The 13,513-nt window shown below is 38.3% G+C and overlaps 1 protein-coding gene across 1 annotated transcript; it reads left to right on the top strand.

Annotated features, from left to right (window-relative positions):
* The first annotated feature begins 2,954 nt into the window (after positions 1 to 2,954).
* LOC131132172 (G-protein coupled receptor 151) lies at positions 2,955 to 5,176 on the top strand. Its single transcript, XM_058077554.2, has one exon. It carries the CDS (start codon positions 3,344 to 3,346, stop codon positions 4,469 to 4,471), a length of 1,128 nt encoding a protein of 375 aa, XP_057933537.2. The 5' UTR covers positions 2,955 to 3,343; the 3' UTR covers positions 4,472 to 5,176.
* Positions 5,177 to 13,513: the final 8,337 nt, after the last annotated feature.

The following is a 13,513-nucleotide window of genomic DNA, read 5'->3' as shown; positions in this document are numbered from 1 at the left end:
CCTAGCATAGAAGTGTTTCAGATGTACTTCTTCCCTGAGATCATATTTCTCCACATTTGTTCACTTCCTGCTTTCCTAATAATCATAATATTTTTTTGGTTTTTTTTGCTTCATTTTTATAAATTTTCATTTATTTATTTATTTATATTGTAATTATTTATTTATATTGTAATTTTTTAACTTTTTTGTTTTATTTTTACAGAAATGCTATGGCTTTTTAACGTAGTCCTAGCATAGAAGTGTTTCAAATGTTCTTCCCTGAGATCATATTTCTCCTCTCTTGTAGAGAAGTATTGGATGACAGTTTTAGCTAATTGGTTATTTTTAGCCTTATGCATTATTTTAGCTGTTTGAAGATGAACTATATCAGCAAGTTGAAGTATTTGTGATCTATTGTGATCCCCAGAAATGTATTTTCCTTCACCCTTTCAATGTCCACAACGTCTATTTGTATTTGCTGGTGCGTGTCCTTTCTACTGTTAGCAAACAGCATGATTTTAGTTTTATTTAGGTTCAAGGATCTATTATCATCAAACCATCTTTTTAGTGGGACCATTTTTCCTGTGAGCTTTCTAATGATTTCGTCTGTACTCCCTCCTGGTATCATCCACAAATAATACCAGCTTTAAGTCTTTCGTAACTTTGGAGATATCATTGATGTACAAGTTGAACATTTTTGGCCCCAGTATTGACTCCTGGGGAACTCCGCAGGTAATATATGAACTTGCAGATGTGTATTAAAATATAACACATAAGAAAGAAAAACATAATAATATATACTTTTATAATTTTATGATTGAGGAAAACAATGTAAAACACAGTTGTTGGTTCCACACCCGACCGTGATGAGTCCATTTCTGGCTTTCCCTCTCAAGATGAGCACCCTGGTAGTCGCCTTTACACGCGTAACACCCAATATATTTGTTTAGTAGACATATTAAGACTAAGTAAGTCATTTAAGACATAAATAAGACTTATTGGAACTGATTGGGTGGCGAACAGGAAGTCATGTCAGGAGTTCAGAGTTGAGTTGCAGACGCAACAGTAGCCCATGTTTGGGATTATTAGGGATTATTGTTGCAAGATCATTCAAACCCACGTTGAAAGTTTGATGTTCTGACGATGCAAGTCTGGTGCTTGTGTGTCTCGCCGGACTACCACAGTGACATTGCTGACACCCACCCACGAAATAGAAAATACTTAGTTTTTTTGCATAGTTTTACATGCAAAAAAATAATGTGATAATAATTTTCTTCCATTCCTTATGAAATTGTCAGGGCTGCCAACTTTTTTGGCCCCGTGGTGTGTTGTTTAGTGAGCATGCATGAATAGTGACTTGATTTGGGTACAGGGTAACATCCTCATTTGACTTGGATTGTTCCTCACAGGGTACCGTACATAAAGTATTGTAACATTTTGGTTTGGGGTGTGGGATTCAAGATGGCTGAATAAACACGTGCAATGTTGTACGGTGGTCGAGTGGTTAGCGCAAAGACCTCACAGCTAGGAGACCAGGGTTCAATTCCACCCTCTGGCATCGCTGTGTGGAGTTTGCATGCTCTCCCCATGCATGCGTGGGTTTTCTCCGGGTACTCCGGTTTCCTCCCACATTCCAAAAACATGCTAGGTTAATTAGCCACTCCAAATTGTCCATAGGTATGAATGTGAGTGTGAATGGTTGTTTGTCTATATATGCCCTGGGATTGACTGGCCACCAGTCCAGGGTGGACCCCACCTCTTGCCCCAAGACAGCTGGGATAGGCTCCAGCACCCCCGCGACCCTTGTGAGGAAAAAGCGGTAGAAAATGAATGAATGAATGAATGAATGAATGTTGTACGATAACTGTGACATAATAATGGGAAATGGGGCAGTGACCCACCAGATCCAGCAGATGGAGCTGAAGTGCAATATCGACTCATGGTCTTTTTTCATACAGTTGATTTCTACTCTTTGCAGGCCCAAAAGGTATACTTTTTACACCAGAATATTTTAGTTTTGGCAGTTTCTTCCTCCCCCCCGCCCCCATGTTTTTGCTGTGTACAAACAAATGACTGTTGTATTTTAATGTATCTTTTACTCTGTTTACTTGCTTTTATTCAACTCCATTTTTTCTGTAAAGCGTCTTTGAGTATTTTGATAAGTGCTGTACAAATAAAATTATTATTTAAAATATTTTTATTTTTATTTTTATTTTTATTTTTATTTTTATTTTTATTTTTATTTTTATTTTTATTTTTATTTTTATTTTTATTTTTATTTTTATTTTTATTTTTATTTTTATTTTTATTTTTATTTTTATTTTTATTTTTATTTTTACAGCACTTTTCAAAATACTCAAAGACGCTTTACAGAAAAAATGGCATTGAATAAAAGCAAGTAAACAGAGTAAAAGATACATTAAAATACAACATTCATAAAATTTATTTTTATTTTTATTTTTATTTTTATTTTTATTTTTATTTTTATTTTTATTTTTATTTTTATTTTTATTTTTATTTTTATTTTTATTTTTATTTTTATTTTTATTTTAAATAATAATTTTATTTGTACAGCGCTTTTCAAAATACTAAAATGACGCTTAACAGAAAAAATGGAATTGAATAAAAGCAAGTAAACAGAGTAAAAGATACATTAAAATACAACATTCTTAATTTTAATTTTAATTTTAATTTTAATTTTAGTTTTAATTTTAATTTTAATTTTAATTTTAATTTTAATTTTAATTTTAATTTTAATTTTAATTTTAATTTTAATTTTAATTTTAATTTAATTTTAATTTTAAAATTTTAATAAAAATTAATTATTATTATTATTATCATCATTATTATTAAATTGTGGTTATTCAGCTAAATGGTAGCTCCCAGTATGATACAGGATAGTTCTCCATACACAAAGACACAAACACAATAATAAGTTTATGATTAGGAGTTGATCCTCCTAATGTGTTTAGTGGAAAAGATACAACAGGCTGGTTGCAGAGAGGGCGGGTCTGGATTGGTTGAGCCCATTCGTGGCAGCCCCGCTCCCAGCGTGTTGAGTGTGAGCGTCTGTGAATGCAAATCGCATCACGCTGCGCTCACATTTGGGCTGCGTGCCGCCTGGAGCCACGCTGCTGACATGACGTGGGTGCTCGATGCCGCTAAATGGCACCACTTGAAATAGCCTACCTGCCTCTGCCGCTCAGACAGACGCTCGCTGATGCGTGGCTCGGTAGCCTTTCAGCACCGCGGACAGCTGCTCGCCTCGCCCCCCTGCAGGGCACTGGATTGACTCATTTGACTGGAAGTGAAGGCAACACCAAATTAAGTCATTTTCTGTCCCTTCGAGGTGTGATTCTTAGAAATGGATTCTTCAGATCGACCGGCAAACGTGACTTTCTTTGACTTTGTGGGAGGTGTCCAACTCCTCCAGGGGGAGGACATCAGGACCGCCGTGCCCGTCCTCCTCATCGGGATCTGCGTCTCGGGCGCCGTGGGGAATCTCCTGGTCCTGCTCATCTTCATGCGGGACTTCAAGGACGGGAAGGGCTCGGAGGTGAAGGCTCTGCTCGCCTCGTTGGCCTCCACGGACCTCCTCATTCTGCTCCTGTGCGCCCCCGTGCGCGCCCTCACCGCGTACAAGCAGTGGTGGGTGCTGGGGCGCTTCGTGTGCTACACCACCGACTGGTTCCAGCACTCGTGCGTGGTGGCCAAGACGTTGCTGCTGGCGGTCAGCACCCGCGCCAAGCACACGCTGGAGCCCGCCGCCACCCCCTCCGACGCAGGGGCCACACTCTGTGCCCCCACATGGGTCCACGGGGCCATGGCGTTTGCCTGGATGGTGTCCATGATGTTCCCCATCCCGCAGATGCTTTTTGCCACGTTGCAGCCACACGGCCGTGGCAATATTTGCGTCTCCGAGATGCCCGTGTGCGCGTCCCAGTTCATGGTGCTCTTCTACAAGATTTACCCCACGGCCACCTTTGTGGCCCCGGTCCTCTTCACCGTGGCGTACTACACCAAAAGCCTCCACAAGGCTCTCAACTACGCCCCCTGTCCGCGGCATCAGAGCAAGGTGACCCTGGTTCTTCTGTGCCTGAGCAGCACCCTCGGGCTCATGCTGCTCCCCGAATGGGGCACCTTCACGTGGGTCCGGCTGGGCTACAACAAACCCCCGGTGGGTGTGGTCCTCTTTGCGCAGGTGCTCTTGTACGCCTGCAGCGCCCTCGCCCCGGTGCTGCTCATGACCATGTACGACGACGTGCGCCAAGGCCTGGTCGCCATCTGCTTGGCAGCCGCCTGCCGGGGCTCCAAGGCGGCCGGCGCCCCGCCAAAGACAGAAGGCAATGGAGCGGAGCTGGGTGCCAACGCCGTCATCCCCAACGCTGACAAGACCTTCCCGGATGTGGAGCACTTTTGGACAGGACGCCGGAACACCCACGTGGAGGAGGAACAGGACCCCGTCCCCTGGGAGAGAGAGGAGAAACTGTAAAGTCTTATTCGTATCGTTCTCATCGTGACGAGAAGGGGATCAATCCCCCCGCTGTGGCGGTCCACTTGTACATAGCGCTGAGAAAGTTCTAACCCTTATCAAGCAAATGCAGAACATTAAAGGATGAGTTTGGATCATAAAAGATGATCACGTTTATGGACTACGTATCATCAGCCGCGGCAGAGATGAGCCCACCGTAATCGCAGATAAAAACGCAATCACATCTCCACCTTTGATTGTTATACAGATACGGGAATCATGTCCCCCCATCACATTCCCTACTAATCCCAGGATGGACGCTGCGGGTCACGACCCGGCGATTACGTGCGAGCAGGCAACTGTAGCTTTAATCTCATCTGCTGCGTTTGGCTGCTCTTTCTTTTTCTTCACTTTCTTTCTTTGTGCTTTTGGTTGTCGTAAACCCATTTAGTGTCCTTCTGTTGTAGCTTCCTGCTGTTGCTGTGGACCGGAATGTCTTATTACAGTCGTCGGCGTACATTGTATATCCTCTTTGGGTGGAAGACATTTATTATTAACACTTTGACGTGTCATTTGATGCTTAGACTGTAATGGTGATATAAATTGTTTGATATATGCTTACTGGTGGTACATTTGTAGGTCAATTTCTATGATGGCGCATTTGGTTATTTGTCACGTAATATTTAGACTGTTACATGAAAGTATAATAAAGACCATTATACCCGTCTTTGACTCGTTACATGTGTTGTCCACGCAGTTTAAAGGATATAATGAAATCAACATAATAATAATAAATAATAAAAGCATAATAATAATAAGGCGGGGTCCACCCTGGACTGGTGGCCAGCCAATCACAGGGCACATATAGACAAACAACCATTCACACTCACATTCATACCTATGGACAATTTGGAGTCTCCAATAAAACATAATAATAATAATAATAATAGTAATAATAATAATAATAATAATAATAATAGTAATAATAATAATAATAATAATAATAATAATAATAATAATAGTAATAATAATAATAATAATTATTATAATTATTATTATTATTATTATTATTATTATTATTATTATTATTATTATTATTATTATATTATAATAATAATAATAATAGTAATAATAATTATTATTATTATTGTTATTATTATATAATATAATATTATTATTATATAATATATAATGATAATAATAATAATAATAATAATAATAATTGTTATTATTATTATTATTATTATTATTAATAATAATTGTTATTATTATTATTAATAATAATTGTTATTATTAATAATAATAATAATAATAATAATAATAATAATTGTTATTATTATTATTATTATTATTATATATAATAATAATAATAATAATTATTATTATTATTATTATTGTTATTGTTATTGTTATTGTTATTGTTATTGTTATTGTTATTATTATATTATTATTATTATTATTATGCCTTTATCATTATGTTAATAATACAAAAAATTTTAATAATGTTAATTAAAAAATAATAATAATAAAACATAATAATCATAATTATATTATTATTATTAATAATTATTATTATTATATAGATTATTATTATTATGATTTTTATTATGCCTTTATTATTATTATGTTAATAATACGAAAAATGTTAATAATGTTACTTAAAAAATTTATAATAATAATAAAACATAATAATGAGAATTATATTATTATTATTAATAACAAGAATAATTATTATTAATATAAATTATTAATAGTTATATTATATTATTATATTTTTAATAATATGTTAATATTGATAATAATAATTATTATCGTTATATTAACAATAATATAATATAATTATTTTTAATATTTTAAAATTATTATTATGAATAATAATATAATATAATAATTAATAATGTTGATTTAAAAAATTATAACAATAATAAACACAATAATAATAATAATTATAAATAATGTTAATAATTATTATTAATATTCATGTAAATTATTATTAATAATTATATTATATTATTATACTATTAATAATAATTAAATTATTATTAATAATTGTATTATATTATTATTAATAATGTCAAAAATAATAATAATTATTATTATTGTTATATTAATAATATAATAAAATTATTTCAAAATATTTTTAATTATTATTAATAATAATAATATAATGTAATAATAATATAACAATAATAAAAGCATAATAAAAGCAACATATATTATTCATCCAGTAGAGTATCAATAGAGTATCAAGAAATACTGCATATAAATAAATAATCCATACATAAATATATCAAATATTCATGGACCCTAAACACCTCACAGTGAAGCATGATTGAGTTCTCTCAACAAATCAGCTAAGAGATGAAAATGCTATGTCATTTTCTTTCTTTTTCTTTAGTATTTATAAGCACCCTGAAAATATGTGGTCAAATAACAGTACGTCATAAATAAATACATCAATGTATATAATCATATAGGTGGGGGTTCATGTGTAAAAGTGGGTCACCGTGGTGACTAACCTTTCATGGACTGCAGTGAAAGGAAAAAGCAGCTTTTAGTCGCCTTGTGTGTTTAGCGGCCGAGCGTCGACCGCCTGTGGCTGCGACGCCGCGCCAGGTTTGACATTTTCATCGTCTCCAGTGAAAAGAAAGGTTACAGGTGGAGGAAGGAAGCAGGAAAATAAAAATAAATTAAAAAAAACAGCTCAAAAGCTCTTGACCGTGATTGCGACGATGCGCATCATTTATTCATCAACAGTATGAGCTGCTGCTCCGAGCATCTGGCCTGCGGGTCACTGCTTCTTCACGTTGTTTTTCACTGTATATTTAGTCTTGGACGCACGCTGAAGCCGGCTGTCAGGGAGGGAATCGAACACATTTCCAAGAATAAAGAAAATCAATCAATCAGTAATAAATAAATATAATAATAATAATAAAAAGTTAAGAAAGCACATATAGTTGGTGGGTAGACCAACTATTTTCATATTAAGCATTATTAGAGCCCTGTAGACATGACAAAACACGACTATAGTCACATTTATACTCTTTTTATTTACAACATATTGCGCAACTGCAGGGTCTCGAGACACATGCTAACTCGCAAACTAGAGAGCTAGCGACCTAAACGGTAGCCTTCAAGTTATTTCCTTTCAACTTAAATAGCCAAAAACTTACCACTTCCACACAAGTAGGGAGGATAACTATTAACAGTTATTTAACCTTTAACATGAATCAAACGTAATAATTTTTTCTGGGTACATGATACCATACAGCATCCATATCAAACTTGCGCGGGCCGCACTAACATTAAACTTTCATATCAAGGCGGGGGACTCAAACTAGCGTCCTGCGGGCCACATTTGGCCCACGGGCCGCATGTTTGAGACCCCTGGCCTAGTGGACTAGTTCACTAAATCTGTTTGCGTTTCATGAATTTAATTCAAACAACATAATTCAATTGCATTTTAAAGAAGTTTGAGTTGGTTAAGGCTGGTTAATATAATAACAAACATTTTAACGCTCATCACACATTATGCTAACCTGCGAGTACGCTTTCTCAAGAGTTGACTTTGCCATCGAGCCAGTCTTTATTTAGAGTCGACAGAAGAGAGCCGACTTGACTAAAGAGGCCCCCCTTGAGTGGACATCAGAGGCCGAGGAGTCTTCTTTGACAGACTAATCTATCTCATTAGGACCTTATCCCGCCAATCACGAATAGCCAAAAACTTACCACTTCCACACGGATAGGGAGGATAACTATTAACAGTTATTTAACCTTTAACATGAACATGAATCAAACATAATCATTTTTTCTGGGTACATGATACCATACAGCATCCATATCAAACTTTACATTAAACTTTCATATCAAGGCGGGGGCCTCAAACTAGTGTCCTGCGGGCCACATTTGGCCCACGGGCCACGTGTTTGAGACCCGTGCATTACAGTGAAATGTAAACAAAGAACATGGCTGACAACCGCAGTAGTTTACAGTCTTGTTATGTTTGTGAATACTTTTACTCATGAAGTTGGTACAGTATTAGTAGTTTGGGTTGAGGTAATATCCAGATATGTATACTATACCAAATTATGCAGTAATCCGGCTAAACACCCTACAGTTACAGCGTGTTGTGTTCAGGGTGACCGCGGTCTTAAAAATCCATAATTTCAATTATTCATTCATTCATTTTCTACCGCTTATCCTCACGAGGGTCGCGGGGGTGCTGGAGCCTATCCCAGCTGTCTTTGGGCGAGAGGCGGGGTACACCCTGGACTGGTGGCCAGCCAATCACAGGGCACATATAGACAAACAACCATTCACACTCACATTCATACCTATGGACAATTTGGAGTGGCTAATTAACCTAGCATGTTTTTGGAATGTGAGGAAACCAGAGTACCCAGAGAAAAGCCAGGAAGAACATGCAAACTCCACACAGAGATGGCCGAGGGTGGAATTGAACTCAGATCTCCTAGCTGTGAGGCCGGCATGCTAACCACTCAACCAATGTGCAGCCTTAATTTCAATTAAAGCCCTTAAAATGTCTACAGCAGTTCTGCATGGTGGTCGAGTGGTTAGCGCAGCGAGTAAACCCGAGTTCAATTCTGTGTGGAGTTTGCATGTTCTCCCCGTGCATGCGTGGGTTTTCTCCGGGTACTCCGGTTTCCTCCCACATTCCAAAAAAAACATGCTAGGTTAATTGGTGACTCCAAATTGTCCATAGGTATGAATGTGAGTGTGAATGGTTGTTTGTCTATATGTGCCCTGTGATTGGCTGGCAACCGAAGCCCGAAAACAGCTGGGAAAATGAATGATGTATGTTCCATTCCTTACAGGAAGTCTTCTAGGTCCTGAAGCAGCAAAACAGTCCCAGACCATCACACTACCACCACCGTATTTCACCGTTAGTATGATGTTGTCTTTCTGAAATGAGTTTTTTCATCATCAAAATTCTTCAGCCATGGATTTCATCATGGAAGTCGGAGTCATGAATCCATGACCACAGTTCTTTGGATGTTGTGGTGGGGCCTTTTGTGACCTCTTGGCTGAGACGTGGCTATGCTCTTGGGGTGATTTTGGATTCTTGGTTGACCACTGTTGATTTTTTTCAACTTCATAAGCTTTTCCAGGCTGATAGATCTCAATTAATCTCAGTTAAGTTGTGTTTTTAACAAGTTGTCATGAAATTTTTTGATGATCTAAAACATTTAAGCCTGGCAAACGTGCCAAAGAAAGAAACCAAGAAGGTTTTTCATACCATGTAGTATTGGATTTCTAGATAGAACAGGAAGAATAAAAGTCATGTGTAACCCCGGTCCACGTTAGAGTGATGGACACATTAGCTTATGACTCCAGGCCCAGCGGGGTGTTCAATGTTCCTAAACGTACGCTGGGATGTCCCTGATCCAGATGTCCAAACAACGATAAAGTAGCTTTTTATGCAGTAATGCTACGCTAGGCACTACAATGCTAAGTCCCTTCTGCTTCACTTGGCCTTGCAAGCATAATGATGGCGGCATCAATGTACACTGCCTTTGGGGGATAAACTCCATATGCCCCCCGCCCCCAACCCCCACACATTACATTCCTTCATCGTTGACTGCCATGTAGACCATTCAGCAAACCTTGAGTGGTCTCGGCTATGAACTATATGCATAGTTCTATACATTAGCACTAGCGACACGTCTCAGAGTGCGCTGAGGCATTGACTATTTTGGAGTCATCACAAACGATTCTTTGTTTCTTGTTTTCTTTCTTGTGGCGTCGTGGTCGGCGTTTTTTTTTTTAGGCTAAAGGGCACAGTTCTGCTCTTTTATTGAAATGTACAAACTGTTTTCTTCCCCCGGCTTCACTTAGCCGCGACGAGCTGTCGCCCCCAAGCTCGAAGACGTGGCTTTATTTCACCCATGTCCCCTGTCCCGCTAAGATATGGAAGGGTTTGAAGTGGACTCGAGCTAAATAGGACACAAGAACTAATGTTGTGATCCTGAGTCGACTTAGGGTGTTTGTTGGGGCCAATGATTTTAGGACTTGTATATGATGTAAAATCCTTAAAGACATAGGTCTCAAACTTGTGGCCCACTGGCCAAATGCGGCCCGCGAGACGCCACCTTGACACCAAAGTTTAATGTTGAAACGACAGCTTAAAGCTGTGTGCACACCGGACACAATTAACATGATTTTGCCCCGCCTGTACTGTTACCCTACCCTGTTACCCCGCCCTGTTTTGCTTTGGATTAGCAATGACGCTAAAGGCTTATGACGCTGGGTACAAATAAATGCAGGAAATGATTTGGAGTAAAAGGGAAAATACACGTCAAGATAAAGCATCTCATCAAACATGTTGTTAAAGTTACCACGCTGCTCCCAGATGGAACCATGCTACCATGCTAACTTGCTAATTGGGTCAAATTATGAAGTTTCATTAATGTTCATGTTAAAGGTTAAATAACTGTTAATACTGTACATTTGAATCTGAAAAAAATAATTCCTCTACCAACTGTATGTGGTTTCTTACGTTTTTCTTATTTGCTGTTTTATTATTATTTTACTTATTTATTACTGATTGATTGATTTATTGTCTTTATTCTTAATTTGTTTATTTATTTTTTATTATTATTTTGTGTATAGAAAAATACAAATTAAGATATTTGAGAACAGTGGAATGTTTTATCAGATATTTTGGTGTGGAAAACCAGAACCAAAGTACTGAAAAAGTGTAGGGTATAGCAGAAGCAAAAGCATTGAAGATTATTATTATTATTATTATTATTATTATTATTGATTTTTTTTCCAGTTTTTAATAAATGCGTTTTGGTGTTTTTTGAAAACCTGATGCGGCCCGGCTTCACCCAGAACCTAGCTCCGGTGGCCCCCAGGTAAATTGAGTTTGAGACCCCTGCTTAAAGATAATCTTTCCCACGCTTGATGCTTGACCGTTACAACGAGACACCATACCTTTTGTGTATTTGGTCCAAAAAATACCCATCACAAGGATTTTTGTCACTGGTTGGTTGGCATCCCAAAGCTTTAAACGGCTAACACTTTGCTTCGACCACTCCGAAGTCTTCATTGGGTTTTTCTGTGTTGTGGATCATTGCCCTGCTGCAGAACCCACCTTGGTTTCAACAGGCCGGATATTCTCCTTTAGGATTTTTTGGTAGACAGCAGAATTCATCAATTCTTCCATTTATCACAGCAAAACAACCCTAGACCGTCACACTACCGCCACCATATTTTGCTCTTGGGACAGTATGTTCTTTTTCTGAAACGCAGTGTTACTTTTAGTCCAGATGTAATCGGACACACACCTTCTAAAAAGTTCAACTTTTGTCTCATCAAACCATAGAGTATTTTCCCAAAGTTCGTGTGTTCATTCATTTATTTTCTACCGCTTATCCTTATGAGGGTCGCGGGGGCGCTGGAGCCTATCCCAGCTGTCTTTGGGTGAAAGGCGGGGTACACCCTGGACTGGTGGCCAGCCAATCACAGGGCACATATAGACAAACAACCATTCACACTCACATTCATACCTATGGACAATTTGGAGTGGCTAATTAACCTAGCATGTTTTTGGAATGTGGGAGGAAACCGGAGTACCCGGAGAAAACCCACGCATGCACGGGGAGAACATGCAAACTCCACACAGAGATGGCCGAGAGGGGAATTGAACTCGGATTTACTCACTGCGCTAACCACTCGTCTTCTTGCACAGTTGTACAGCGTTTTTATGTCCTTGTTAGACCCAGGTTGTGCTGCTCTCTGAAGGGAGCAGCCCCACATCAAGATGTTTTCTGATAAAATTGAGACAAGCCTTAACGTTCTTCTTTTCCAGCAGTGGTTTTCAAACTCAAACCGTTTTTGAGTCTTTCTCATGGTGGAGTCATGACCACTGACCTTAACTGAGGCAAGTGAGGCCTGCAGTTCTTTAGATGTTGTTGTGGGGTCTTTTGTGACCTCTTGCTGCGCTCTTGGGGTACTTTTGGTTGGCCGGGCACTCCTTGGAAGATTCACCACTGTTCCATATTTTTGCTATTTGTATATAATGGCTCTCACTGTGGTTTGCCGGAGTCCCAAAGCTTGAGAAATGGCTTCCCAACCTGATAGTTCTCTTTTTTTGACTGATAGATCTCAGCGTCAGTTACGTTGACCTGTTTTTTTGGGTTGGGGTGTATTGGGGTCAACTGTACAAGGTCACAAGACCCAAGGACTTTTCCAGCAGAGGATGTTAAAGATGGCCTCTGGGTTTATCATCCTACTTTTGGCATCATGCTCTAAGAAAAGAATAGCACCCTCATCTTGGGCTCTACCCCTGTTTCTTGAAGTAGTCGAGGAGGCAGCCATTCTGGAGATACCTTAGGTGAAAAAGTGAATGCTTGTCGACAACACAAAAGAAACAACATCAACAAAGCAGCAATGGAGAGTGGAAAAACAAGCTGATCTAATTAGAGTGCTTTTTAAAGGGCATGTATAATCATCAATGACATTTACATTCAAGCACTCTTTGAACAAATATCCTGCCTTGATGCCTTCACCCTTCCCATAATCCTCTGATGGTTCATCACATCACAGCGCCAAGTGTTCAGACTGTGCACTTACACAAAAGTCAGGTGACAGGAGATTGCTCTTTTAACGCTCCAAACTGCTCTTTGCGCCGATGAAGCAATCGAAATCTGTGAGGAGTTGGCGCCCTCTTGTGGACAAAAAGTGAACCCGGAAGACATTTTTATATGGAGGTTTTTAAAAGTTGACTCTTAAAACATCTTAGCTTATAATATAAAGAAAATCATTCTTTACAAAGATAATAATTCTCAGGGTATTTCTAATTCCATACTGTATATTTACTGGGTAATACAGTGTGTGTAGCGTCATTATGGTATTCATGTTAATAATGTATACTTAATATATTATTTTATAATTCAACATTACAACTCATACGTTGTGTTTTTATATGCTCCGTCATCCCGTCCGTGTGTACGGATTAGGTTCGGGGGATTAGAGACAGATGTAAACCAGAAATCGCGATCAAAACTAATCCTGTTGCTTCCTCTAGCTGTCTCCATA

Source organism: Doryrhamphus excisus, linkage group LG14 (genome assembly GCF_037039965.1).
Source record: "Doryrhamphus excisus strain RoL-2023G ecotype Guam linkage group LG14, RoL_Dexc_Guam_v1.1, whole genome shotgun sequence".
Classification (NCBI taxonomy): domain Eukaryota; kingdom Metazoa; phylum Chordata; class Actinopteri; order Syngnathiformes; family Syngnathidae; genus Doryrhamphus; species Doryrhamphus excisus.
This window is presented reverse-complemented; position numbering and strand designations above follow the sequence as displayed.

Bases quoted from the DNA above. Each gene is read 5' to 3' on its own strand.
- LOC131132172 (XM_058077554.2), top strand. From the start codon at position 3,344: ATGGATTCTTCAGATCGACCGGCAAACGTGACTTTCTTTGACTTTGTG.